This window comes from Platichthys flesus, chromosome 6 (assembly GCF_949316205.1).
Source record: "Platichthys flesus chromosome 6, fPlaFle2.1, whole genome shotgun sequence".
Lineage (NCBI taxonomy): Eukaryota > Metazoa > Chordata > Actinopteri > Pleuronectiformes > Pleuronectidae > Platichthys > Platichthys flesus.
This window is the reverse complement of record NC_084950.1, coordinates 15,079,273-15,106,701: the sequence shown is the minus strand read 5'-3', so window position 1 is coordinate 15,106,701 and position 27,429 is coordinate 15,079,273. Positions and strand designations below refer to the sequence as shown.

The 27,429-nt window shown below is 41.4% G+C and overlaps 2 protein-coding genes across 2 annotated transcripts; both read right to left on the bottom strand.

The window, feature by feature from the left end:
* Positions 1 to 1,946: 1,946 nt before the first annotated feature.
* Positions 1,947 to 3,311, bottom strand: LOC133955064 (succinate receptor 1-like). Its single transcript, XM_062389715.1, has 2 exons — positions 3,291 to 3,311; positions 1,947 to 3,011 (listed from the first exon to the last, which is right to left on the bottom strand). Exons 1-2 carry the CDS (start codon positions 3,309 to 3,311, stop codon positions 1,947 to 1,949), a joined length of 1,086 nt encoding a protein of 361 aa, XP_062245699.1.
* Positions 3,312 to 3,490: 179 nt separating this feature from the next.
* ano5a (anoctamin 5a) lies at positions 3,491 to 23,268 on the bottom strand. Its single transcript, XM_062389849.1, has 22 exons — positions 23,057 to 23,268; positions 18,846 to 18,913; positions 17,806 to 17,943; positions 17,458 to 17,499; positions 13,808 to 13,915; positions 12,546 to 12,614; positions 12,081 to 12,365; positions 11,692 to 11,811; positions 11,426 to 11,541; positions 11,189 to 11,323; positions 10,985 to 11,090; positions 10,778 to 10,838; positions 9,929 to 10,080; positions 9,048 to 9,122; positions 7,795 to 8,023; positions 7,144 to 7,322; positions 6,951 to 7,048; positions 6,693 to 6,823; positions 6,199 to 6,404; positions 5,911 to 6,110; positions 5,577 to 5,682; positions 3,491 to 5,391 (listed from the first exon to the last, which is right to left on the bottom strand). The coding sequence occupies exons 1-22, from the start codon at positions 23,124 to 23,126 to the stop codon at positions 5,158 to 5,160; spliced, it is 2,928 nt and encodes a 975-aa protein (XP_062245833.1). The 5' UTR covers positions 23,127 to 23,268; the 3' UTR covers positions 3,491 to 5,157.
* Between the last annotated feature and the right edge of the window lie 4,161 nt (positions 23,269 to 27,429).

The following is a 27,429-nucleotide window of genomic DNA, read 5'->3' as shown; positions in this document are numbered from 1 at the left end:
CGTACAGACCGCAGTCAGCCACACAGAGGCAGTGTTGTGTAAATAAATTCAAGGCCAAGCCTCATAGTCTCAAAGCTTGTTCCAGCCCACTTTGATGAAATAACAAGTAATCAAGTTGTCTAACAAAGAAAGAATAAAAAATACAACTGAGTAAAGAATAACATCTGTACATTCAAAGCAACTCAGTGGAGGCTTCAAGTCATAAGCACCCACAGAGAAGCATTAAGTCTGGGCTAAACGACATTGATTTGATATTGATTCAACCGGAGAGACAACACGTCTATGATTTTAGGTGAGGGTTTGTTTAGCCTACTGTTTTTGCATAAGGTTTATTCGGACGTGGGGGTCGAACATTCCACTATTAAAAGAATAGTTCTCCCATGTGCAGTGTGATGCACTGGTTTATAAACCCTAATATAAACAATAATCAGAATCACTAAAACTCCATTAACCATCCATGATGGCAGTTTCATTCGCCCCTTAACATTATCAAAGCAACAAATAAACTGTTTACATAGTTTAACGACACACCCTCCCCTCCCTTATCCCTAATTGAAACCAAAATATCCTCTTCAATCCATCTAAAATTATAGATATGAACGCTGCCATCTTGCAAATTTGGAGTCAGAGTAGCGAGGTTCCCCTAGAAACGTACACTCGGCTGTCAACGATGATATTTCATTTTTACATCATCAAATACATAATCAAAACCAAACGTGATGGAAAAAGAAACACTTGAACAGGCAAAGGTGTGATAAGAACTGTGTAAAAGGCCAGGAACAAACTTTAAGATTTTTTTATTTGACTTTGGCATTCAGACTTTTATGCTGGATCCATGTCCAATCCAGCAACATGGAGGAGGCGGGGTTTGTGATGTATTCTGCAGACAGCCACCAGGTGACAAATCAGACGCTTCGGCAAGTCAGTTTCCATCTTTTAATGCATGTCCACTTTTTCAAAGATTCATTTTATGTGATTCTCAGACATATTTACACCATGGTAATAAGGGATCTGCTAATGTTGACTTTACACTCTATGCTATTTATGATGTGTCTTTATGTGTATCGGTTGAGTGCTTTTATTTGGAAAACCATTGTGGTACTGATACTGAAAACCAGTTACTTCATATTTAACATGTAACACATTGATCCACGAGCCATTTAATCCTTTGTTGAGGACATGATGGATGGATGATGGATTATTGCTCTATACAATAAACAAACATAAACCAGAACATTACCATGTCTACCATCAGCAATGATGAATATCATGTGCATAAATGTGCTTACATTACAAAATGTATACAGCCATTACTGTCAACAAGCATCTGGAGTCTTCATGATGAACATTCACTATAGGTAGGCTAAAATCAATCACCACCAAACGTTAGGGGCTATTAGGAACTAGTAACAATTTATAAACATTTATTTAATTAGGGTGTATCATAAATAGGAATAATATGGATATAAAATAAATTATTTTAAATAGGTCTGGACAATAAAATGATCAATAATTATTGTAATAGAGTTTTCATCAATAGCAGTAAAACAAGGCTTCGGGTAAATACAGTCAGTAGGTATAACACTATACCACACATTTAAAAAAAGGTTTTGTTTATCATTCTCTGCCTTGGAGCAAAAATTCGTCTTTAAACTTAAAAGAAACAATATGTTATTTATCATGATCAATGTCAAAAGATGTCTAATTTAGATATCTTGCTGTAATTTATGACGATATCTTCCAGCCCTTATTTCAAACTATTTGCACATTGCATTTCCAACAAACTTATTTGTGGCCACATGGTCTCAAACAAAGGGAAGATGGCTGAACCCAGACACAAATAACATGTATCTTTGGGGCCTAAACTGTATAGATCAGTGTGTGAGTATCACAGTAAGTGATTCAAAAACAAATATCCAACGTTTTCTATAGTTCTTTGGGATACGTTATAGTGCAGGTGATGGCAGAGCGCACTCGGGTGTGACAGCAGACACCCCCTGCCTCCTCCTCACTGTCCTCCGGGCCCTCTTGGATACCACCGAGGCCACCTGCATGCCCGGACACTGGGAGAACACCAGCGTCAGAGAGCCCTGGGACGCTCCCCTGAACTGGCGGCCTATGAAGCAGCTGAACAGCGGGTTGATGCAGGTGATGAGGCTGCAGAAGCACATCTCCAGGGTGAAGGCCAGGTCCGGAGCCCACCAGGAGGCTGGGTCGTCCGGGTAGACCGCCCTCATCACGATGGCGGCGTTGCGGCTCAGGTGGTAGGGCAGGTAGAAGAGGGCGAAGAGGACCAGCGTCGCGCTCAGGACGCGCCGCAGCCGCCGCCGCTGCCTGTTGTGCGGGTCAGTTCGGCTCGGCCTCCGCCGCAGCTCCCGGACGCTTCTCAGGCCGCAGTAGCAGATGAGGAGCAGGGGGAAGAGGAAGCAGAGGATGGAGAAAGCCAGGGAGTACGGTAAGCTCTCCCTGGTGTCAGCCAGTAGGACGTACAGGGTGCACACGGTGCGGTTCGTCTCGGGGCACGTCTGGATGAGAGTCATGCGGGCCACCGGCACGCTGAGGAGCACAGTGGCCGCCCACATCGCGACGCACAGCAGGCACGTCTTCCTCCGGCCCAGGAGCACCAGAGAGCGCAGCGGGTGCACGATGGCCAGGTACCGGTCCACACTGACGCACGTGACGAAGAAGATGCTGAGGTAGAAGTAGTTGTGGTAGAGCATCCTCACGGCCACGCACAGCGGCAGCCCCAGCCTCCAGCTCAGCCGGTCCACGTGGTAGTGGACGAGGAGGGGCAGGGCCAGCAGCCACGAGGTGTCGGCCAGGGTCAGGTTGAAGAGGAACACGGTGCTGCGGGTCCAGCGACGCAGGCGGTGGAAGAAGATCCAGAGGGAGAGCAGGTTGAGGGGCAGCCCGAGTACCAGCACCACCAGGAAGAAGGACGGCATCACTGTGAGCTGGACCAGCGGTAAACCCTGCTGTGGGTCCAGGTCACAGAAGTCTCTCTCTGGAGGCTGGAGATTCACCATCACAGAGGTTCAGCTTGGAGTTTTCACATGCAGTGTTATTTCAAGTTTGTCTAATCTAACACCTCATTTAGTTGTAAACCAATAGGGACACGAAAAGGGAAAAAACAGACATGAGTCTATTTCCCCTCATAGAACAACACATAAGCTTTTAATCATCTTCCTAATTAGCCACAAAACTCTGTAAGAAGCTGTTCTAGCTGTTCCATAAATCTCTCAATGTCCCGATAACATCTTTCAAATCCTGCCCGACCCTCTCCAACCTACCTGGACCTGAGTGTTTCCCATGTCTTTGTAACTGTGCTGAGAGAAACAACCCTGTCAACATATTTTGGTGTCGAGCACGCCCACCTGTGTGAACAAACACCCAATAGTTATCAGGGTTTTTTCCAGGCCATCTGTTCTGGTGACAGCAACTTTCATGTTTTTGGCAAGCAGGCCCACATTCAAACATCTCCCACAACTGCTCAAGTTCAACAGGTACTTTATTTTGGAGAATAGCCTTTTTTTGCATTACACATTTGTGAATATGAACATTACAAAAAAGTCTGAACTAAATAGATGAAAATATGAAGCATAAAGTAAACAGGTACACCCTTTTCATGTATGGTAACAGTATAAAAATCAAATGTTCAAAGCATTACAAGAAGACAGACATGAGGAAAAAAAGTTAAAGAAATACAATTTAGAACAAAGTTGTTGCATTTATTAAGGCATCAACAGGCATAGATCAGCAAGGAAAACTAGAACAGACCAATTTTGCTGGAGTGGTCATACCTGCAAAAAGGGTTTAGTTGCCTGAGTTTAAAGCAGTTTTACATTAACCTAAAACTTCGGTTCTACTCTTCACTTGCATGTATGCGTTCAAATAAATGTGAATCCTTACAAAACTCTACATTTTATCTTTGTTGGTATTCAACCCCAATAACAACGCTCAGAACAAGAAACTCCTTACTACAGTAAAACTCTTGTTCACGTAAACGAACAAAGACCATCGCACACTTCTGATTTGAAACACTGATTATCATTATGTGGCGAAAGTACAACAAACAGATTGACATGTTTATGTCTTGGTAGTGAGCTTTTATTAAGTGCTTTGTGCAAAATAAAAAAAAATGTGTGTATCTTTCCTTCACCACAAAGACACAGCTGAGGAAACCGGGAGGCTGAAGTGCTTTGTGTAATGAAGCACACATAGTTGAGTAGAGGGGGGCTGCAGGCTTTCATTAGCTCTAACGTGTTGGTAAACAGAGGCACATTAAAAAGGGATCTCGTCACCCTCTCAGGGCTTTTTGCTTCTCATCTCCAGGAACAAGTCTCACTGTCAACAGTCGACAGCTGCTGCAGCTGCTCAACAACTGGCCAACTCAGGGCAAAAATCTTGCCTGTACTCACAGTAATAACAGCGACACACGTTTCTCTTCATAAAGACCTACTTCACAAGTCGGTTTTCGACCTGGAGCAAGTGTTGGGCTGTAACGAGGTCAGAGCAGGATTCTTTTAAAGCCACTAGGGTGAGGAAAATCATTTGGTAAAATGTGTTACTTCTGTGTCATGACCACAATAATGTCAAATAAACAATACTCACATTTGTGACAATAAAACAAAAAAAAAGTCCAGCATTAACTTATAGTACATGACACTGGAACCCTTCATATCACCGTACATACAAACAAACAAATATTCAAACTTGAAAATAAGCTAAATTAGCTTCCAAATAATATTGATAGTCTACTGGCAGATATATAAAAACAGTGGTAAGTGTTTGTGTTATATAAAGGCATCCAGTCTTTGGTTAAGTATGGTGGCAATTAAATAAGTAGTCTTTTCGACACAAGATCTGAATGATCCTCATCACTATAATTACAAAATAGAGTGAAATAAGCCATAAATATGAGACAGCATTTACATTTTCAACATGCATGGAGATGTGCTCATTGTGTGCACTTCACAACAACATCATGGCTGTGAATGATGGAAACCTCTATAGCTCTTTGATAAACGTCTGTGTGTGTACTGCACAAACAACACAAGCACTGCGGTAAAGAGATGTATCATAATACATAAGCAGGTCAATCTACACATCACCATGTCATCCCATTGTGTCCAGCTAATCCAGCAGCAGCTCGCCGGGCTAGAGACACTCTGACAGCACCTCGTGTTTGGATAAAGATGGATAGATCATGGGTTCGCAGCTACAGTCATTGCTACAGTTGTTGTGGCTGAGCTGCTTCTTCAGCTTCTCCACCTCGTAGTTGTGGAGATATTCCTGGACCAAGTAGCGTTCTCTCTTCACTCGAGCCCTCACGTCAGAGGGAACATCTGGGATCATCCAGGCCACGAAGAACTTCACCATGAACACGACATGCTGCAGAAGAATAGAGTACAATCGGTTCTTGTCGGAAGAATTACTTTAAGAGCTGAAGAAGAAATTCTGTGAGGAGTTAGACTTTGTGTTATATAAGAGAAACATTGTTATTTCTTCACTATCTAGAGCTCAAGGGAAGAATATGAAGCTCAGTTCAAGAGGTCACTAAGTGTTGGTGGATTTACCTCCATGATGATAATGAAAGCAAGCTTGGCAGCCAAAATATGCCAGAACTGCATGGTGTGGGAGTACTGCTTCTCATGGCCCGAAGGGTAGCGGAAATCACGATACCTACGAACAAAGAAAAATAGTTCTATGATTGCTGTAGCCTTATTTGATTCAAGATTGTTTAAAGTCATTCTTCAGTCCACTGTGCAAAAGAGAATCAAAAATAGTATTTATGCTAATACTATGAGTAAAACACTTCTATACTTGACACTGAAATTGGCAAGTACATTTTGTTAGAAATACTTTCTGCATTTGTAACTCAACTTAACAAACACACACACACACACTCACCTGCAGAAGGTGATGGAGCTGTTGAACCAAGCAGGGTTCTCCCCTTCCTCAGGGCTGTTGGCCAGTGGGATCGCAGATATATTGAAATAGGACAGGCTGTTGTTTATGTAGCCTTTCATATTCATCTCACCATCTGGGTGATAGGCATACATGTACACAAGCCGAGGGATCATATCAGAGGTGAAGGCCACGATGAATGCCTATGAAGCAAGGGAAAGATGGTGTGAGGACAAAACCACAGATACAACTGGGCAGATAATGAGCAGTCACAGACATTCCAGTACTAACATTTGTGACAACGGAGAGGACGGCGATCCCACTGAGGATTTCCTCCCAGGCCCCGATGCTGTGGGCCTTGGATGCCACGGGGCGTCTGTACTGAGTGGTCAGCTTCCAGGCATCCACTCTTACTTCAATGATGTTGTTGATCAGTGCCAGCAGCGGGGCCAGGGGGAAGGAGGCGACGAAAAGCGTGATGAAACCAAACTGGATCACTGGGTCAAAGTGAGGAGAGGTTAGTGAGAGGCAGTTTGATGGAACCAGCACCATCTGTTGAATCTCAGAGGACACTGCATCTATTTATCCACTTACCCACCTACCTACGGATAAATATTCTTACTGAAAGTAAACTTTAATAAAGTATTGAAGTTGGATATCGGTACTTAAGAATTTGAATTTACTTAAATGGTGACTTGGAGTTTATTCAGTTGGTCTTGGCTTCAGCCTAAGTTTCAGGTATGTCTCCCCATGGGTAGTAGATTGGTGTTGGAATGAATGTTTACCCATTTCCAGGTACTCGTCGAAAAGACCCAGCTGCCCAAAGCACTGCAGATCATTGTCCTGCTCCCAGCGGCTGTAAAGACTCTCTGGGTGTTTACGCGCCTTCCTGCTGCCCCACCAGTTCATCAGCCACCTGAAGGAAACAGGGGGGGGGGGGGGGGGGGGGGGGGGTGAGGGAGAGCTTAAAATGGAGCCACAACACAGCTATATAGAAAGAGATGAGTGTGGCACATTCAGTGCCACACTCATGGAATACTCACGGGACCAGAGCCTCTTGGATGTTTCCCCACACCTGTTTACCAGTCATCACTATCACCAGCTGGGTGGTCAGCTCAATAAGACAACCACCAGGGTCACACTGAATTCACGAGTGGAGATAGAAAAGAACCCCAAATTAACATAAATTCTTTACTTAAGCAGAGTTATTGATGCTAATCTTGCCGTGTTGAGTACCTCTTCATTCCTCAGTTTGCTCCACTCGCCAAACATGTAGATGTAGTTTCCAGGATAGCCGACAAACTTGCCCTTGAAGAAAGCCACGTAGAAGCAGGAGGAGTAGTAGTTAACGAACTGGAAGAGGAACATCTTCACCGTCAACTTGTTCTCATACTCCAGGTGTGTCTTTGGAATTTCTGTAGTAAAAGGTTGCAAAAGATAGATTTTAAATACATAAACTAAATAAGAACAACTTCTGCCAAGGAGGTTATGTATTTGTCTGCATTTATGTTTTTTTATTTAGCAGGATTACATAGAAACTACTAATTTTGTAGTGACTCAGTAAACCCATTTCATTGTGTGTGAATCCTAATCAGCTTTTTTTTCTATTTCTCTAACATTGCGACATTCTGTGATTTACAACATGCTTGCTTACTTCTCAAATAAGAATTATTTATATTATATAAAAGCATGTTACAGGACTGATATGTTTGAATGTGTGGAATTCGCATTCAAATAAAAGGCTGGATTAAGGGATTTTCAATTTGGTTTTGATAAGGGAAATGTTGAGCCTTATTACAAGTCTGTGATGATATGCACTGAAGTGTGGACACATGAAGACACAGAAATGTAACTGTCTTGTTTACATCCTCTCACTCTGGCCCTCACCCATATCTGTGATCCAAATAGCCACCTTCTCATACATGAGGTTGAGGATCATGATGATGACAAAGTTGATGCAGGAGGCGGTGACAGAGGTGGCCAGCTGTGGCGTGATGTAGGGGCCGACCACATGCAACTGGGTGGTGGGGTTGTCCTTCATGATGCTGGCGAAGGCGGCGTACACTGCCAGGCGGTACGCTATCACGCCAATGATGCAGGCAATGATCAACGAAATCTTCCGGACAGAGACAACAGTGGCAACATGAAAGACAACTGCATGGCACAGCGAGGCACGAGACAAAAGGTACAGTGAGAACGCCACAGCAAATCAAAAACAGATACAGGTGAGTTACAACCAACGGAAAATGTTAGAAGACAGGCTTGAGTTGTGCACAAATGCCCAATGAAAACCCAGCTAACCTAATCTAGCAACAAGGACACAATTTACTGTTTTTTTTTTACGTAAGCAAGGATAATAGTTGTAAATTCAGGGCTAGTATGCATAAAAGTTTGGTCTTCAATGTGTCTTAGTTGTACGAATGAAATCATTTTGACATAATTGTTATAGCTAATAGTAAATGCATGCATACATACAGACAATTGTGCTCATCTCAGCTTTTAAATTATTTACAAGAGCTACATTTTAAAGAGGTTTTACGCAAACTGGCTCTGGTCACATGATACTGGTCATTGCATAGACTGTATGGATGGACGACACGTCTCCACTGCCTCCTGCTGTGCAAAAATGAAGCTAAAATATCCCTTGGTGCTACAATCTTACGCTTCCGACACCATTTGGAGCCAGAGTCTACGCAATAGTGATCGTGGTGTTGAGCCACAGTATCGAGCTGCCACAGATACACACGCTCGTCAAATAGTGAGTCTCAGCTGTCAATCATGAATTGTCATGATGTTTCCATAGCATCAAATAACTTATTAGAACAAAACTTAATGAACCCTTAAAAAATATTACTGAGTTTACTGAGCCAGATTGTTTTGTTCCATGTCCCACCCACTAACATGGATGAGACATGGTTTATGACCCATACTGTAGCCAACCACCAAAGGGCGATAAAGATGATTTTTTTACTTCTTTATGGGAAAGATGTCACGATGTCCATCTTTACATACAGTCTATGGTTCCATGTGATGATGATGAACACTATGATGGGAAAGGTAAGTGACACAGGGAGGAAGAACAGATGGAAGATAGTTGAAAGCAGTGGTAATTAATGAAGAACCAAAGATACTATGCTCACCCAGAAAATGACAGTGGCTCCAGATAGACATAAGCGTGCACACTTGCTTGTTATGGGTAAGTATGGCTCCATTTCCTACATCATAACCAAGCAAAGCATGGACAGAGAAGTCAGTAACCATATGTTATATCCTGAAAGGACCCCTCCAGGCCAAGTCCCTTTAATTACCACTAACCACAAATAAGGAGATCCCAATCAGAGTTTTTTACATGTAGGAATTAAGGCGTGAGTCCAATTATTTCATCGAACAGACTCCTGCTGAAGTCAAGCTCTTGCAAAAACCTCTTTCAAGACACCGATCCACCAGACACACAGGAATTCAGCAAAGAGAAGGAAGTTCGTGCCCCCAAGTCTTTCCAGAAATGTCGGTTAACCACACAAAATACATCACACCAACACTTCTCCCTTACCAACACTGGCATTCCACATTAAGTGCCACCCTTACCCAGAGGATCACGGTGGCCCAGCACAGAAATAATTTGGCCAATAGATCTGTAGCAGTCCTGCTAAGAACCCACTCTGGTTCCTAAAGACGGTTGGAATGTGGTCACAACACATTAAAGCACCCTGTCGCTGTTGCAATTCAAGTCTGTGCCTACTACTGTCACTATTTATAACTAATTACAGAACTAATGTTCTTGATTCGAAAAATCTCTATTCAAACCTGCTTTTTAGTAAAGGCACAGGCCTAATGAATGACTGCAACCCAATCTGTAGAACCTGTATTCAATAAATTCAACACATACTGTATCGTGTAATAGTTCTTAGTCCTTACAAACAGTTAGCTGTCTGGTAAAGCCTTGTGGGAGCTACAAAGAAGTAGAGCTTCACATTACAAAAGTATCATACAGGATATTAGTATTTCATGAGCACTCAAACACCTGAGTGATGCGGTTCAGCTTGCGTTTGGAGCACTTGGTCTCGTACTCTGGCCGGAGCTGCAGCTGCTGTTGCTCCTCCTCAAAGTCTACCAGGTCCCACTCATACTCGAGACGAGCCTGCCGCCTCTTCCAGAGCTCCAGGAACAGCGTCACTGAAGAGACATTCAACCACACCAGGTGTATCAGGCTAACTTTTCTTTTTAATCTCTACTAACATGTTTAAACACAAAGTCATCGGTTTATAATATCATCAATATGAGCCTTGCGCAGAATGTGTTTCTCTACCAGCGTTTATGTTGTACGGGCCAATATGAAAATGTTTAATTCAAATAAATAAGAAATACGTGCATTTATGTTTACATTTGAATTAATACAAGTTCTGTATATTTGGTTGTCGTTGAGTTCAGATTATTTATGGTTAATTTGTGAAATAGCAAGCCCCAATTATATTTCTTGGTCATAAAATTTTTGATAAAAAATTCTTAGGAATCATCGCCAATTTTCTTTGGCTGATATATATGGGTACCAGAATTATTCTCAATACTTTATATCTGTATCAGCACTCCCTAAAAATGTGTATCAGACCGGCTTTGATTAAATGTACTAGACAGTGATGTTGTTGAGGTTTTTAAGTATAATTGTTCAGTGCTTTGACATCATTTAACTCTTATATATTAAAGAAATGTCAGATCTTAAAAAATCAGCAAATGAAACCAAAGCTTAACGTAATTATTAATTAAAATCATTGAGTTAGCAAATGGGATTTGAGTATTATAGTTCAACAAATGCCACTAGGTGGTGCACTGGGTCAGAAGATATAAAATACAAGGAGACAATATCTTTACTCACCCCATATCCCCATGAATATCGCAAAAAACACAGTTCCCACATTGTCAAATAGGTGTGATTGCTGAAAGAAGAGCATGTTTGACAAATAGTGAGATAATGACTTGATTTATTGACATTTAGTTGTTACCATCCTTTAAATGTCACACATGTGGGTAGAACATGAATCCCAAACACAAGCAACTCAGGAGGAAAGTTAGGAAATCTCACCCATGAGGAGTTACATGTTGAGTTGAGTTTCCAGAAGCCACATTTCTTGTCACACAGTGGGCACATGACGATCTTTCCTCCAATTTCCGCACTGCATATTTCTTTACTGTTGGGGGATGAGTACATTTTTTTATTATCAAAAAAAATACAATGACATGTAATAATACGATGACCAGACAGGCCGGATCTCTTTGTAAAACTCACCTCCACTCATTGTCATCGTAAGTGAGGACTCCGTAGACGAAACAAATCGTCCCAACTATGGCAGCAAACAACAACATCTCAGTGTAGAAACCCAGCCAGGCATAATAAATACCGATCTTCTCTCCGTAGTATTTCCTGTTGGTGAGGAAAGACAAAATTAATTGTGAACTCCTTTGCTGTTCCACTAAAGTTGTGGTACTACACATCAGGTATGACCATTTTGTTTTCAGATCTTGCCTGACAAGGTTGAGGGGTTGCTCCTTGAAGAAAAAGAGGAATCTGGCCCAGTGTTTGTATAGACTGTATCTCTCACTCTCGCAGTGAAGGTCCCTGGATTTTTTCCAGTATCTACACTGCATGTACAGAAGAAAATAATTCACAATCACATTTGTTGTATAAATCATCCTTTCATTAGAACCTCACACACAGCTTTCACGAGGATATTACTGCTGGAATTCAAATAGTGAACATTCGATTGGTTAGGGTTAGCAGAAGAGGCTCACATCGTGCAGGGGAAAGGCAGCCGTGTAGGTGCCATTGTTGAGTAGCCTCTTGATTCCCTTTTTGTCTTTATCTCCACATTCCTCCCTCAAGTATGAACAGCGAGACAGGATGTAGTAGACCTGAGCAGAGAGAGTGAAACAAATATAAAACTTGCAGTGCAAAAACTAAATCACGAAGTTGCCTTTGGGTTCCCCACAATTTTGAGATATTGACCTTCAGTTCAACACAATAAACATGACCTGCTAAATTGGAAGGTTAGTCATCTTGATAACTATTTTCCAAAATGTTACTTCAGGCCCGCTTCAGCAGTATTTGCAGTATTCAGCTCGGAATGGAATATTTTATTTCCGAGGTCACAACCAAGATAAGAAAGCCAAAGTATCCTTACGATCCTGTTGCGATTGGAAGGGGGGAAGAATGTCTCTTTGTCATCGATGAGGAAGAAGTCAGACTTGCTCTTGTCGAAAGGAGCGGTGAAGAAGTCCGGCTCAGGGTGCATGATGGTCTCGGGGAGACGGAACGGGGTGGACAGCCAGTTCATGGGCATCTCTGTGTTGTCTGGGATGTCGTTGACCTTGAACGGAACCTTGATCTTAAGCACGTCTGCGTAGGTGGCCAACACTTCCCATGGAGCATGGATCTTCACAAAATAAGTCTTCCCATCTTCTGACTCCTGGTGATAATGACAGAAAAATGAATAAAGAGCTACTGGAAAAAGTAATAGAGTAATAGGAGAGAATTTATAGAGATCATGTTAAAGTCTTGAAACTCACAGATATGTAATATGATATATGCATCCAGTATAAGTGGTGATCTATCTTGATATTCGACATAATCAAAATGAGTAACTTACTGATTTATCTTCTGTCTCCAGCTCCAGACCAACTTTGGTTAAATTGGCCTCATACACCCTCCTCCTCTCCTTGAAAGAAAAAACAGAATAATTCATATATTTATTAGCTGATTTCAGTTATATTTACATTTTATAGAATTATGACAATTAAATTTATTGTACAACAAATTAAGTACACAAAACCCTTACGCGTAACAGTGAGCAGCATATACAGTATTCAGATTATGAGCCATTCAGATGTTTTATGTACAAAACTCAAATGAAATGTGTTATCAACTGAAAACAATCCATTTAAATGGATTCAATTTATATATCTAAACATAAAATTATAATACTTATAATGTGAGACAAGATGCATAATGTGAAGAGTGTACATCTGGATATGTGAAACCAATGTGTCAGCAGATTCTACAGCAGCAGCCATGGTAGTGAAAACTAGAGTCAGTGAGAGTTACTGTGTACATTGCCGAAAGTACAAAAGATACCATTTGTCACTTACGGTTTTAGGTTAAATATTATCATAAAAAATACATATACTGAAATTTACCATATCGTAACAGTACAAATTGACAGAGTGAAAGCCTAACTGGGAGGATTTACTGCCAAGTTTTACAGCACATGGATAAAACACAGGAAGTGGCCTCCTATTTGGCCTTCCTCTAACAGTGGAAAAAATAAGAAGAGTCCTTCCTGACAAGGCCAGGGGTCTAAGTGTTGACTCGCTGACGAGGCTGTGACACACTGCCTCATACAGGAGGAGTGGTAACATCCACATGTGAGGGCTAACAGCTCAGTATCACTAAAAGTCTTTCAGTGCCTAGCAACTGGCCACAGAACAACATGTGACCAAACACAGAATGGAAAAAGTTGATTTACCAAAGAAGAAAATAAGCTTGTGACTCTTTGTCAATGTAGCAGTGACCTTAGAAACTTCCTTCCCAGGATCAGGGATGGAAACTCAGAGAAACAGTTTATCTAGCTTTATCAGTGTTATGGTATTTAGAGTATGCCACTGACTCACACTGTGAGGATATCCTGTAAGAACCAGTTCTTAGTGTCTTAATCAAAGTGTGGATATAACATTCACTGCTCGTTTGTGCCACATTTTAAGATTTCAAGATGTTTAGTTTGTGCAACAATTATTAATATTCTCTTTCATTCTGCTGGGTTGGAAATAAAACAACAACAAATCAAACATAAATACATAAAAACCATAAAGATAACATAGAGAAATAAAAATGTACCTTTCAGTCGTTTCTTACCTGTTTTCTCTCGCCAGCTTTGTCGTCCACATAGGACAAGACAAAGTCAATCCTCCGCAGCCCATCACGGAAGAACACAGAGTCTTTACTCTGTTGTTGTTTGTCAATCTGTAAAAATACATCGAACAAACATTGAATACTGTTCAAAATATAAAGTGGCGCTGTATCAGCACAACAGGTCCGGGGTGCATTCATAGCAGCCAAAGAGTTTGTCAGTGGTTCACAGCAAAACCCAAAGAACAAGGCCTCCACACCACATCACACTCGGTTGTATGTGTCATGTCATACCTTCACTCCAAACACTAGTGTGCTAAAGGGTTTTCTGTTGCTCATGTCTCCCTACTAGGTTTTTACCGAACAAGATTATGACAAACTTTTAAAGAAACTGATGTTGTATCTCAGAATGAATGAAAAGATTTCCAGAATACTAAAAGCTTTGATCTCAGGTCATCTCTCTACACCTCAAACACATCCTTAAGGTTCTTATCATGGTAAAGGATTTGTGGAGGTCAACAAATACATTAAAAAAATCTCTACACAACAGAGACAGGCAGTAGCCACATTGGGCAAAAAAGTTCCAATATTTACGTTTTCTGTAAATCCTGGGATCCATAGCGGTGAGACCACCTTTTGTTGGTGGCTTAAGAAATTCCAAGCATATGTATCAGCTAATGCTAACAGCTACATGGTTGGGAAGGAGTGAACTGCAGAAAAATGCTTTACGACAGGAGGGGAAGGCATGACTGTCAGTGCTGCTTCAGCTGTTCAGAAAGCTAAAAATAACCATATAGACCTATCATCACACCACATCACTATAGTACAGTGACATACCTACACAGGGCCGCTGTTTATTCAGAGAATGCAGACATTAGGCACAGCAAACAACCACATTTAGAGCTTCTGTACTGCACTGCACTGCTGGCACAGATTGCCTTGTTGGTCGTCTAATGTTCAGGGGCTAGGGAGGAAAGGAAAAGCACTTCATACCTCCATTATCCTCTCCCTTTATGGTTAGGTGAAAAAAGGCCGGATGCCTTGGCAAAATTGCCTCTCTCCGGGAATCAGAGTCCTCCACTGAAAGCTCTGTTTCTCTCACTCTCATTCCACTGATCCCACGATCAGAGGAGCTCCAGTCGGGCCCCTCTCCTCCCACAACAAGCCCTCACTTGCTCAGACATTCACAGAATAAGGAGGGAGGGGAACAGACAGGAGGAGAAAGAGAGTCGACTACTAGAGATGATGTCAGCATTGTGGCAGCATAGCTGCTGCCAGCTGCTGATGCATTTAGTTAATGTAATAAAAGGACTACATCCAGGACGAGAGGGAAATGACCATGACATGCATCAAAATAAAAGTCAAAGTACACATTAAATTAATTATTCACATATACCCTGTTTCCTCCATATTTGTGAATGGAATATGAGAAAAATACACATTACATTTTTTTTTATATCAAAGATGGTGATTGTAGCTGTGATCACACAGATGTGAAATGTCATTATTGAAAGCTGAGAATGAGTCTTGATTGTTCGAACGCATGGACTTGGCTACCGTAGCTCCATCCACTGAATGCCACCAGGCAGATTTAAGATGGCAGCGTTCTGGATATTTTTGAGTAACTGTGCCTGAAACAGGTTTTTCCCAAAAATCTGAAAAACCACAGCGAAAAGGCCAGATGACCACATTAAGAAATCTGCTCTGGTAAGATGAGATCCAATAATAACTGGTGCTTTATCTCCCCAGTCTGACTTGACTGTTTAAAAGATACCGTTTTAACTATCTGGAGCCTCAACCACAATCGTATTCAAAGTGCAAATGTGGCACTATCAATGGAAAATGTATGTAAAGAGTCTGAGCCACATTACTTAAAATGATCCTGAACAGCAGCAGTGCCGCTGGATCTGCACACTGCTTCCAACTGTATCAACTCAAACAAGGAATTATGTCCACATGATCAACCTTTTTATGTCTTTCTCTGTCCAAATGATGTGTCCTGATGACTGGTCTGCATAACCTCTCAGTCGTGATTGGACAATGTCGACCAGGGCGGATTGGCTGCTTTCTTTAACTGGGACGTCGCTGCAGAAACTCTCTAATTTGCTGTAATTACAGATCAGCCATATGGAATCACTGCATCTGCTGGGACCTGCCTCTTCTAAGTAAAGCTGGTAGAGGCCACAGAGCTCTATACATTTACCCACTAACCCACAACTACTGGGTGTTCAGACATGCAAGTAATGTCTTAACTAAGGAGGGTAAATGTAGAACATGGTGTAACATAAGGTGGCTGTCAAAGGCAGGGAGGAGGTACCACTCCTAACCCTAACTTTCATGGCATTTATTTTTGTAGGAAGGGATTTAAACATGATTTTAACATAAATTTCGTAAACTGGTAATATTTGATTTGATTTTCAATAATTTACAGCTAAATTGTCTGACAATATATTACTTTAATTTGTTTTCTTCTGAGACAACTCTCGTGTCTAGTTTCAGTTTTATAATCCTCTTAGTTTCAAATTCAGCCTAATACAAAAATCACAAAGTTGCATTGGTTATATTGGTTCAGCAACATCTTTTTTTTCATTAAATCACTCTGTTATGTCTTTACTGAATCAATGCAATCCTCAAATTTGCCCTAAACAGAGAGAAGTGCTTTCTGCGGAGCTAAAAATGAAAACTGGACACTCCTATCCTGATCATGCAGAAAATTATACCTGGTTCAGCAACACTCTCTTTAAATACATATTATTGAGAAGCTACATGCAGCTGAAAGTTTGTGATCTGTAAGGAAAATGAAGACGTACACTCCCATGTCTTTTGGGAGGAGGACAAAACAGTCAGCTTGATCACAGAGACAATTTATAGACGTGCAGCTGCGTCTCCTCCAAAACTCCTTGAAGGGATCTTTGACTGAGCTTTCACATAAGCTTTAGGTTGGGGGAGTCTCATTTCTTCAGGAGCTGGTTGCAGGAAGATTAGCTATTTAAAAGGGTAAGGATTCCTCTTTTCATTAAAACGGTAACGCACCGTTAAAGCAAGACCACATTAGAGATGAAAAAGGAGAAGGCTGCAGCACAGTATGTGGTTTGCCACAGCAAAGTTCAGTCCGGTCACGAGCCAGGGCTGCGTCTTGATTACAATATAGACTTTATACAGTGTACACGCACGCACACAAACATATATAAATGCAAACACAAAAAGAGCAAAACTTCAAATAGAGTATACGGTGCATGTGCATGTTTGTGTGTGTACACGTGTGAGCGTACTAATGTAATTAGACTATAACACAACCAGTTTGTTGCTTTCTCTTCAATGAAGCAGACGATAATCGCAGGTGAGATCACAGCAGGTGAAAAGAGCTTTTCCACTTTTAATGAACTCTCATGATGCATCAACGCACAGTACAGCTCATGCCGACATGTTTCCATTACTCTCTGCAGAAAACAACATGCTCACCAGTAGCCACCACTATGAGCTCTCTACCAAGATATGTGTATTGATTTCAACTCGTATATCCAAGCTTTTTTTCCCGCATCCTGCTGGAGAAACACAACGCTGAGCAGACGTTCTCCAATAAGCAGATAAAGGCAGGCAGTGAGACATATGCACAAAGTTGCATCACATCACAAGCCTGTTTTACCATGCCATACCCTTGAGCGAAACTTCAGGAATAGAGCCCGCTTTCTCGAGAGCTGTGGAAAAACCGAGTGGAGAATGAGCAAAATCCTAACAACACAACAATGTCAACAGCATACAGCTAAAACTGAAGCAGCAACCTCACACGGGGGGGATCAAAATGTCTGACACGCCACACTAGCATTGTGTTTAGACATCCTGACATAATACACGCAAACACTCCACACTCTGAAAACAAGTTAATGTCCCAATCAGGTCTTGCTCAGCTACAGTTTTGAGCTTGAAGATGACGTGAGACGACACAAACACAAACACACCGACACAGCAGCAGCATGCCTCTGGGACCTTGACTGGCCTCTTACCCCGGTCAAAGCATTGATTCGCTCTGAGGTCTGAGCCTCAAGCTGTGGATTGTCGCTGTGGTCAGAGGAGGCCAGGGAGGCCAGGCTGGTGCTGAGAGACTCACAGGTCTCTACACACACATCAGGGGTTATAAAAGACTTCAAGAGTAGAGTGAAAGAGGGAGAACAGACAGGAGCATCAGGGTTATCTCTGACTCTCTCGTGACATTTACAGATGTGTGTCTTGGGGGTGTCTTATAATCTTAAGAAGGAAGGATTTATATGTTTGCGTGTATGTAAGTGCAGGTTGTTAATCATTATCTGGAAAAACAGTTACCTCAAAACGGAGACAACTAAAGGTTCAGTGTGTAGAATTTAGTGACACCTAGTGGTGAAGTTGCATGTTGCAACTGATTACCCCTCACCTCACCCTCCCCTTCAAAACATGAAAAAGAACATGTGGCAGCCATCAGTTGTCATAAAAACTCAAAAGGTTATTAGATTGTCCAGTTTGGACAAACTAAATATGGCGGCCTCCATTGAGAGGAACCACACCCGATGTAGATATAAACTATTTTTATACAAATGGCTCATTCTAGGTTAAAGAAAACAACTTGTACAATTTAGAAGGGTCATGTTGTAATATGTTTTATTAAATTTCTGCCAATAGATCCCTTTCCCCTGAATCTTACACACTCAATTTTTTAAAATTCTACTTAGATCCATACGCTAGCCTATCTTGTTTTAGTGGGTGGGTTCATAAAAGGAAAACAGTGTGATTATTTAACTCTCAAGAGGGGATAAGAAAATCTAGATAAAGCTTTTCACTTGTACACAATGAACTTCCTGCTACCACTCCTACAGGAGGTAAGGTGGAAGTGAAGATAGGACACAGCCAAACAGAAATTGTTTGTGCATCCGTATTGGAAAGCTAAAATTAACATACAGTATAGGAAGCACTTGTCTTAACATATTCAAATGGCTGATATATGTTCAATTGAGGCACAGGATGTTATGAAGGTCCTGAAAGAATGTCAACGTGTGGCGAGTTTGTTGTTTACCGCTGATTGTCCCTGCTGGAAAGATCCTGTGCTCGACGAGGCATGTTGGCTGTAGCCATTTATATCATCTGCAAGACAGTAACACACAAAACACAACATTAAAAATCAAATTACCGGTGATAGTTATAAGACCATTCTCTCAACTCACTAATATAAGAATAGCAAATAGCCTAGTGAAACTCAAAACAGGCAAGTTGGTGCGATGTAAGTTTCAGGCCTATGAGCAGCTGCCTGGGGTTGGTGAGGAGCCCTGACAGCCAATGTTGTGGTCTATATTTGTACAGCATTTTGTGGCAGTGCTGCCACAGCCCAGACAACATGACTCACAAAATCCCTGTGAGAGAATACACACAGCCTGGTTGCACTGCACTGCACTGACGCAGGAAATGAGACTGAGGAGTCGGGTTAGCTCCCTTGAAAGTGAAAGCTCTCACTGTGGCAAAACATGGATTCAAACACTATAAAGTTCTACATTTGCCTCAGTCTAAATCAATTATTACCTTCCTGGGCAGAATCTGATAAAAGAAGATTTGCATGAACAAATGTCATCGCAGAGGAAAATGCCATAGAATTACACGCTGTTGGCAACACTACCACTAACAAAATAAAGCAAAGGCTGGTTAAAGTCTGAGTGTGTTTTAAAATAGAAATGCAGCAATCCTAATTGATGGTCTCACTGATGTTATATTTAGTTTGGACTCAACACAGAGAATGTGCTTAACCAGACCTGAAACAAGCATTCAAACCTTGTAATATGTAAACCTTTTCTGTCTCTATGTTATTACAGACCGAGTCAACAAAGAAGCACTTGTTCAAAACTACAAAAGAATTAAATTGAATATAAACCTATGGTGCAAATGTGTCTCCTACCGGCTTTTTTGTTGTTATGTTTTTTTACTGAACTTAAACTTAACTTAAAAGAGTATTTGAAAATGTCTTTTAAATCTAGCAACTCAATTAAAAATGTAAATGTACGTAGAAAACAGGATTCCGGGGCCAGTTCCATGGTCGATTCAAGGGAGTAGACGATTCCAATCCTATCGACATATCAGATGATTTATGTCTATTATATGTTGGTAGATTGTTTGTCCATTTGTAGTGAAGTTGACAGGTTAGGCCATTTGTTTTAAAGATTACTTTAGAAAGTATTGCACTGTGAGAGAGCATACTCTGCAGAGGTTACGACCAATCTCGCAGTGTTAAAGAAATCCGCCCCCTTTAGCAAATCCACTCAGAAATGTAATGGGTCTTTCCTTAGCCCATACCTCACAATCCTACCATGTTTTAATACAATTAGTTCAGTCATTTTATTCATAATACGACTACAATACAGACGAACAGCAATGAAAACATAACATTTTTGGTAATTAGCTAGCAGCTGAATTTAGTACAAAGCACATTTTCTCTGTATTTGAGGATATATTATCCCATTATATAGATTCCCATTATATTACTCTACTATTTGTTCATCATACCTATATTACATTACATTACATGTCATTTAGCTGATGCTTTTGTCCAAAGCGACTTACATTTTTAGAACACTCAGCATTTATGAGGGGCCATTTAGGGGTTCAGTATCTTGCCAAGGACACTTAGGCATGCAGATGGGAAAGAGTGGGATTCAAACCGGCAACCTTCTTGTTGCAGAACACCCGCTTTATCCCCTAGGCCAAGCTCTACCCCTGTGAAATATATATATACCTGTGAAAGTCCAATGTCTGGTGATTAAATTGATAGATAGTAAAGATGTCACTCTAATTTAGAACATAAAATAAAACAGCAAACATGCCTATTGTTAGATACACTTTCTGAGTTGTGGCAGCACAAAGAGGAAACAATATTAAACAGTCTTTTTAATATAGTACAGTTAAAAGCAGATTTAAACATAAAGCTGAAACAAACCGCCCCCCCCCCCCACCCTGGACTTTTACAGCCTTTTAGCAGCAACGATAAAGACAACTTCATCTTTCATTTTCCTTAAAAATCAGCTACGAGACTGACTTTGTTTTGCACTGCTCTGATTTGTCCCTGCCTACTTTTCTTTCAAAACACATGTGAATGCCTCTCTAACAGTTGAGCATATTCTTGCACAGTTGGACACAGGGTTGTTGCTAACCCAGTATTAGCCTCTCGGCGATGCCAGGAGTCTTTTTCCCATCTAACAAAGTAGCCTCCACAGTTAGGGCATTGTTCCAGAGAGAGCAGCTGATCACAGTGGAAATGCCACAAGGCGGCTGCAGTCTCTTTTTTTTTTGCATTACCACAGCAACAGAACAGACTAAGAGATCAAACCTCACATACCTCTGTTATTTACACAATGAAGGTTTTTTTTACAGTTCAGCTACGCTGATACCGCTGCATAACAAAAACAGAGATATAATGTCCAGGCTGCTACTATTCTTTGGCATGCGTGCAGCAGTGTTACATTATGTACACATTTATTTACTCTCACATTATATTACATTACATGTCATTTAGCTGACGCTTTTGTCCAAAGCGACTTACAATTAGTACACTCAACATTCATGAGGGGCCATTTAGGGGTTCAGTGTCTTGCCAAGGACACTTTGGCATGCAGATGGGAGAGAGTAGGGTTTGAACCGGCAACCTTCTTGTTGGAGAACCACCACTCTAACCACTAGGCCAGACCACCACTTCATCTGGGCCAGACCACCACCTTATCTAGGCCAGACCACCACCTCATTTAAAGGGGCAGAGGAAATTCAGTCGCCTCTTCAAGCATTTTCTATATCAACACAGCGGGATGGGTTGGTCTGATTTCCTCTGACAGGAAGCAATCAGCCATCTCTCATGTTTACAGTGGTGAGTTTCAGGTGCACACTTTCACATACATGTACACCTGCTTCTACCGGCCAGTTCACATATAAAAGACATGTCTGATATAGATTTAATGTTTATTTTCAGTAAGGGTGAGCAGTGATGCAACAACAAGTAACAAACCATGCCGGTCTGAGTGTGTGTGGTCAGACCAACCTGTAAAAGGTTTAACAAAAAGGAGAAGAGGGAAAAGATTATTAGAGAACTTGAGCTTCCCCCATGTTTTGACTTCAGTTTCAGATTATATGTCCTGAATGTGTCTGGAAATATAACAGTAAGAGTAGGACATTTTGAGTTTATATATTTGCATCCTGCAAGTGCATGTTAGCTGTTACTGGTTTGACTAAATCTTACTCATACAATAGAAATAATGCATAGTTCTAATCAGGCATGGGAGCTTTATGGTTGTTTTCATTCAGCAGTCAGCATCAGGATGCCTCTACACTAAAATAACTGGGATTTGGAGTATTAGTGTGATTCAGTGTTTTGGAACTGTGAGTGGGCTGAATGGAAAACACGATGGTTCCACTGTTACCTCAACTTAAACACACAAGGGCAAGAGTAACTTTTGATCCTATAATAATCACACACACTTCACAGTCTCAGCTAAACTTCTATTGTGCAGTTCTCCCCAAGCTGCAGATGAAACCCTACACTTTTATATCGATTCAGCCTGATCAGAGTCACTGCAGAGCATCCAGGGTGATTCACCCTCCATTCAGACGCACACCATACAAGGCTAAAAACTAAGCAGTTGTTTAGACATTCAAATCCAGCCAGGAGCCGAGGGAGAGGCAGAGGCAGAGAGAGGGACTCAGGGTTTGTGCTGGTGAATGTAATGGCTGCCTGTAGTGACACAGTATTTCCAGTGAGCAGGCCAGCTGTCGGAGGGCTGTCTGGCCATAAGTCACTGCTGCCCTCCACGAAAAAAGAAGGACGTGGGTGTTTCAGAGGAAAAGTGCAGGGTGAGAAAATGTTAATAAAATGAATTTTAAAATCACGGTGTGAGGGTAAAGTTGTTGTTACAGGCTCAGTGAAGTCAAGCCAAACACAATAACATAACATAAATGTGATTTCAAATGCCCTATTTATCTTAGCTGTGGACTGAAGGTTACTGTTGTGTTGTTGTTGTTAGAATGTATCACTTCATGTATTCGGTTTGTAGAATATTCTTATAGAATAATGATGTAGTGAGATATTTATCTGATATTCATTCAAGTTTTTCTCATGGGCATGTGGTAAAACCAATCTCGGTATAGTCCTTATTAAATTACCAGTATTTCCCCAGCTTCTTAACACATGTAAACATCCTAAATATCATATATATATTTCACACTAGCACTATAAGGTTTGAGGATTTGGCCACTCACCGTTGAAAGACTCTGTGGGGCTCATCTCAATCAGGTTGTCTCCTCCTGCTCTTCCCGTTATTCGATTCATTTTGAAATCTCTGGTGGCGACAAACTCTGTCCGCTCGTCTTCATCCACACTGTGAAACAAAATCCCCAGCGGGACGACACGTGTGCCGCCTGGTCTACAGCGAACCTGTCTCCCGTCGTGTTTCCTCCGCTGTGTCCCCTGCTCGCTCGGTCTGTGTCAAGGCTCCTCTAACCAGCGGCTGCATCACTTCCCGAGGGGAGGGGCTCCACAAAGTTGCGCTCTGAGCCGGGACTCGAACCCCACACACGTGTCCGCTGCTTGTTACGCGGAGCGGTGTCACTAATGGACAGACGTGTGACGTCAGCTAACAGCTAACTGAAGCTAACGTTAGCGCAAAAGTAGAAGTTGGAGGTTAACTTCGCTTTTCCACGGACTTTCACCGAATAAAGACGAGTTCGTGTTTTTCCACCCGACGCTCCCACTCACGAACTGGCAGAACACGCGGTCACGTGATTTAAAGTTGTTTTCTGAAGCGCTTTGCTCCTGAAGATAGTGTTGCCATGGTCACCACGGATTTAAGGCTTACAGTGCTCCAATCAGAGACGAGCATTCTCCAGGCCCTGGTTTCATGAAGTTGGTGAAATTGGCTTAATGTCAGATGCAATTTAGAAGTGTAGTTTATTCAACTGATATCAATATATACTCAAATATAAATGCCAAAAGTACAACATGTTCATATTTATATACATATATATAAATATGTTATGCCAAAAGTTTTATATTCATAAATATATTAAACGTATTTATAATCTACTCTGATGAATAAAAACTAGAGTCTGAATTAATATACTATACCAGAATGTACTATATAGAATTATTATATTTAGTGATTTAGGACTAGATGAATGTCCCTCTTTCATTTGAAGGTCTTGTGCACGATTGAAGTTACTAACAGTAGATGTAAGCCGGTGTTAGCGGCTTCCAGCAGATGTTAGGACCGTAACCTCAGATGTGCAGCTCAGGCCGACACAGGCCGAACCTGAGGGTACGCTGAGGCTTAAGTTAAATCTGAATGGCTACTGGCTTGTATGGCAGCACAATGAAAACCATGTTTTACCACCTCTATGCCTTTTAAAACTAAACCCTGTCCCATTTTACAACACAGGACAAGATGGAGAATATGTACGTTCTACCACACTAATTAAAGCCTGCTGCCAGTTGATGTTAGTGACCAACACGAGATGTTAGCGACATTTCTTCAGTTGTGTATCATAGCGTCATCAGGTGCCTTTTATTCACAAGACAGCCTCTCCTAAGGCAGTCCCACCACAGGTTGATCAGACCCGGATGCAAGTCCCTTACATCTTGGGGCCACCTGGGACCTATCCTCCTGATCCAGAGCCATTGTTCTGCAGTGTGAGATGTTTCTTTTATGGTCTGGTGTAAGGCTGGTCTGTGGATCCCCAGATCTTTGAGCAACCTGGGATGTTGCAACCTGAAAACCCATGTGAAAACCCAAATGTCCTTATTAATGGACCTAAAGCATGAGCCCACAGATTATAATCACTTTATTAATGGTGCCTTGCCGAAGTAAAAACACTAAGTGAAGTATAACCATGGCATAGGATAAAATAAGATCATAGCCAGTGTATGTATTAATATATGAATTTGATAACATTAAAAAACTAAGGGGGTTTGGGTGCCTTCAGTCCTGATGCTCTGTCACTGAGTTCCCTTATGCAAGTAATTTATATATTTATATGTTCAATTTGTTTGGTCAAGTGCCCAGAGTGAGAGCTTCCAGGAACTCCCATACAACCAACCACATGAGCCGTTTAACTTGCGCCTCTCCAGAATGGTTTCATGTAATCCTGTAAGAAACTTTTTCCAACCTGAGGACTGTTTGACAATTTAAGAAAAACATATTTTCCCTTTATACTTGAGGATCAGTGACTAATTTATGCTCTGTAGTAAATCAAATAAAAACAATAGAGATTAAGCTCTTTGCTGAGGAACCCTCTCAAGGAAACCAACTGTGTGACTCTGCTGTGTCTCTCAGTTATCTTGGTTTTGAAGATCAATGTTTTGCTCTGTTCAAGCCAACTTGTTACTTTCAGTGTCGTTCATTCACACATCTGTTCGCCTGTTCCTCTATGACAGGGAGTCTTCTAACAGGAGCTTATCCCTGGTCCTCCCAACCAACTCCTCTACTCTGTACTTCCATGGCAGCAGTGGCCCCCTTTGTTGCCCTTCATGTGGTTTACACAGTGCTGCACTGGTGTAATTATGCTGCCCTCCTCTGTGGGGTGTGGCCATGTACAGAAATACAGGCGCTCATTTTCGCGACCACTTTTTCGTCAGTCTCATATCGCCTCTTCTCCCTGACATGTGGGTCTTCCTGGGTGTGCACGCCTTTCCAAGGTTCCTCTGGCTAATGGTAGGAATCATGTTTAATAACAGGGCAGGGTGGGCCACCCGCTTGACATGTTAGTTGGAGAAAGGATGAGTAACAGAAATAGATCTGCAATGGGTTTCACATGTTAGTTATTCTTCATATAAATCTAAACACAAGCTCACAGAAGACGAAAGTATCGGCCTAATGCATAGAGATGTCTCCTACAGCAAGAGTCAGTATCACTGAAAGGTGTAGAAGTATGAGTTGGAAATCAGATACAGTACAAGTAGCCTACATTAAGAATAAAGCTCTAAATGAATTTTTTATAGATTTTTAATTGATTGAGTATGTTTTCTGGCACCAGTTTTGGTGCTTAGCAACCTGAGTAAAGTGACAGACAGTATTTCTAATAAGTACAATGAGTCATGCCTCTTCTTGACAGTAGAGCTGAAGGAAGTAAAATAGCTGAATGTGCATTTATACAAAACTATGTGTAACACCAACACCAAACGTTTGTAATAATGTTTTTATGTTGAATTGTTCACTAAAGACTAATCCCATCAATGATCAATGACCACATTTTGTGTCTAAGTAAAAGTTTTTGTCACATATTTTCCATGATCTATTCAATAGAAACATTTTAGCTTTTATAAAAATGTAAAAATATGATTGATCATTCCGAATGTCAAATGTATTCTAGAAACTCCTTGAAAATCAACCACATTAGCTTATCACCTTCCATAATAATTATTTTAACAAAACGCAATTGGAAATATTTGTTCCAATAAAAGCATTAAATACTTATGCGCTCAATAACCAGATATGTAGTAAAAATGTATAATTTAAATATAATCATTGCACTTTGAGGTGGAGTCAAGCTTAATCACCCTGGATTTACTTTAAGACTGTAATCTGATTCACTAATGACCTCATGACCCCCCCCCCCCACACACACACACACATACATACACACAGATATACTAGCATTCTCATGTTCCCATTACCTAAACACGATTCTAACCTGAATGCTCAAACAGGTATTTGATTAGAAGTTGTGAGGATCAGCCACCCAGTCTCCAGTTCCCTCAAGTGACCTCACCCCAGAGGCTTTGTTCAAACTGCAGGCAGAACTGATTTGTTTGTCAAAGCAGATCTCTCTGACTGACCGTCTCTGCTGTTATTTGCAAGTGATCAGATTGGAATTGTGTGTCCTGACAACCAATCCACATGGGTGCTGTAGTAACGATGTAGGCATTAGCAGCGTAGCAACCGTCACTCTGGATTTGACTTTGTCGTTTTCTGAGGGACACTCAAAAGACACTCGAAATCTAAGCACTGAAGCAGCCAGAGCATATACAGCCTGACAAGTGTCTGAAGAGATTCATTTCAAATTGCATTCTTAACTGCCTAGTAATCTCCACTTCCCCTTTTTGTCAGTACTTCCTAATATCAATCCTGAGACAATCTGGATATGCCAAAAACTGATCTCGACCGGCATCTGAACAAAGCCCTAATCTCAAATTGGCGCTCACAAAGATATAAATCTGCTCTTCCCACTGTGTCTGAACTATTGAATCATAAAAAACCTTTGTTTATAATATCTATGTCAGATATTTATAAACCCCAATGAAAAAAAACCTGTATATATATTCTTCTATAAAAACAGATGTCACGTGTAACTGATGTGACTGTTGTGTGTGCGTGTGCGTGTTTGTGTGTGTGGGGTGGGTGGGGCGGGACACAGTGCACGAGGATGATTCAGTCCCTGAGCGTAGAGACTGAAATCAGACTGTTTGCTGCCACCTAGGGGCGGACGGCCGTAACTGCTCACTAGTGAGGAGGAGGAGGAGGAGGTGGAGGAGGAGGAGCAGGAGGCAGCATGTTGGAGAACATGTCCTTCCACTGCACCTGGCACACCGTCTCCATGTTGTCCCTGTTTGCACTCAGCTGCTGAAACCCACGGTGCAC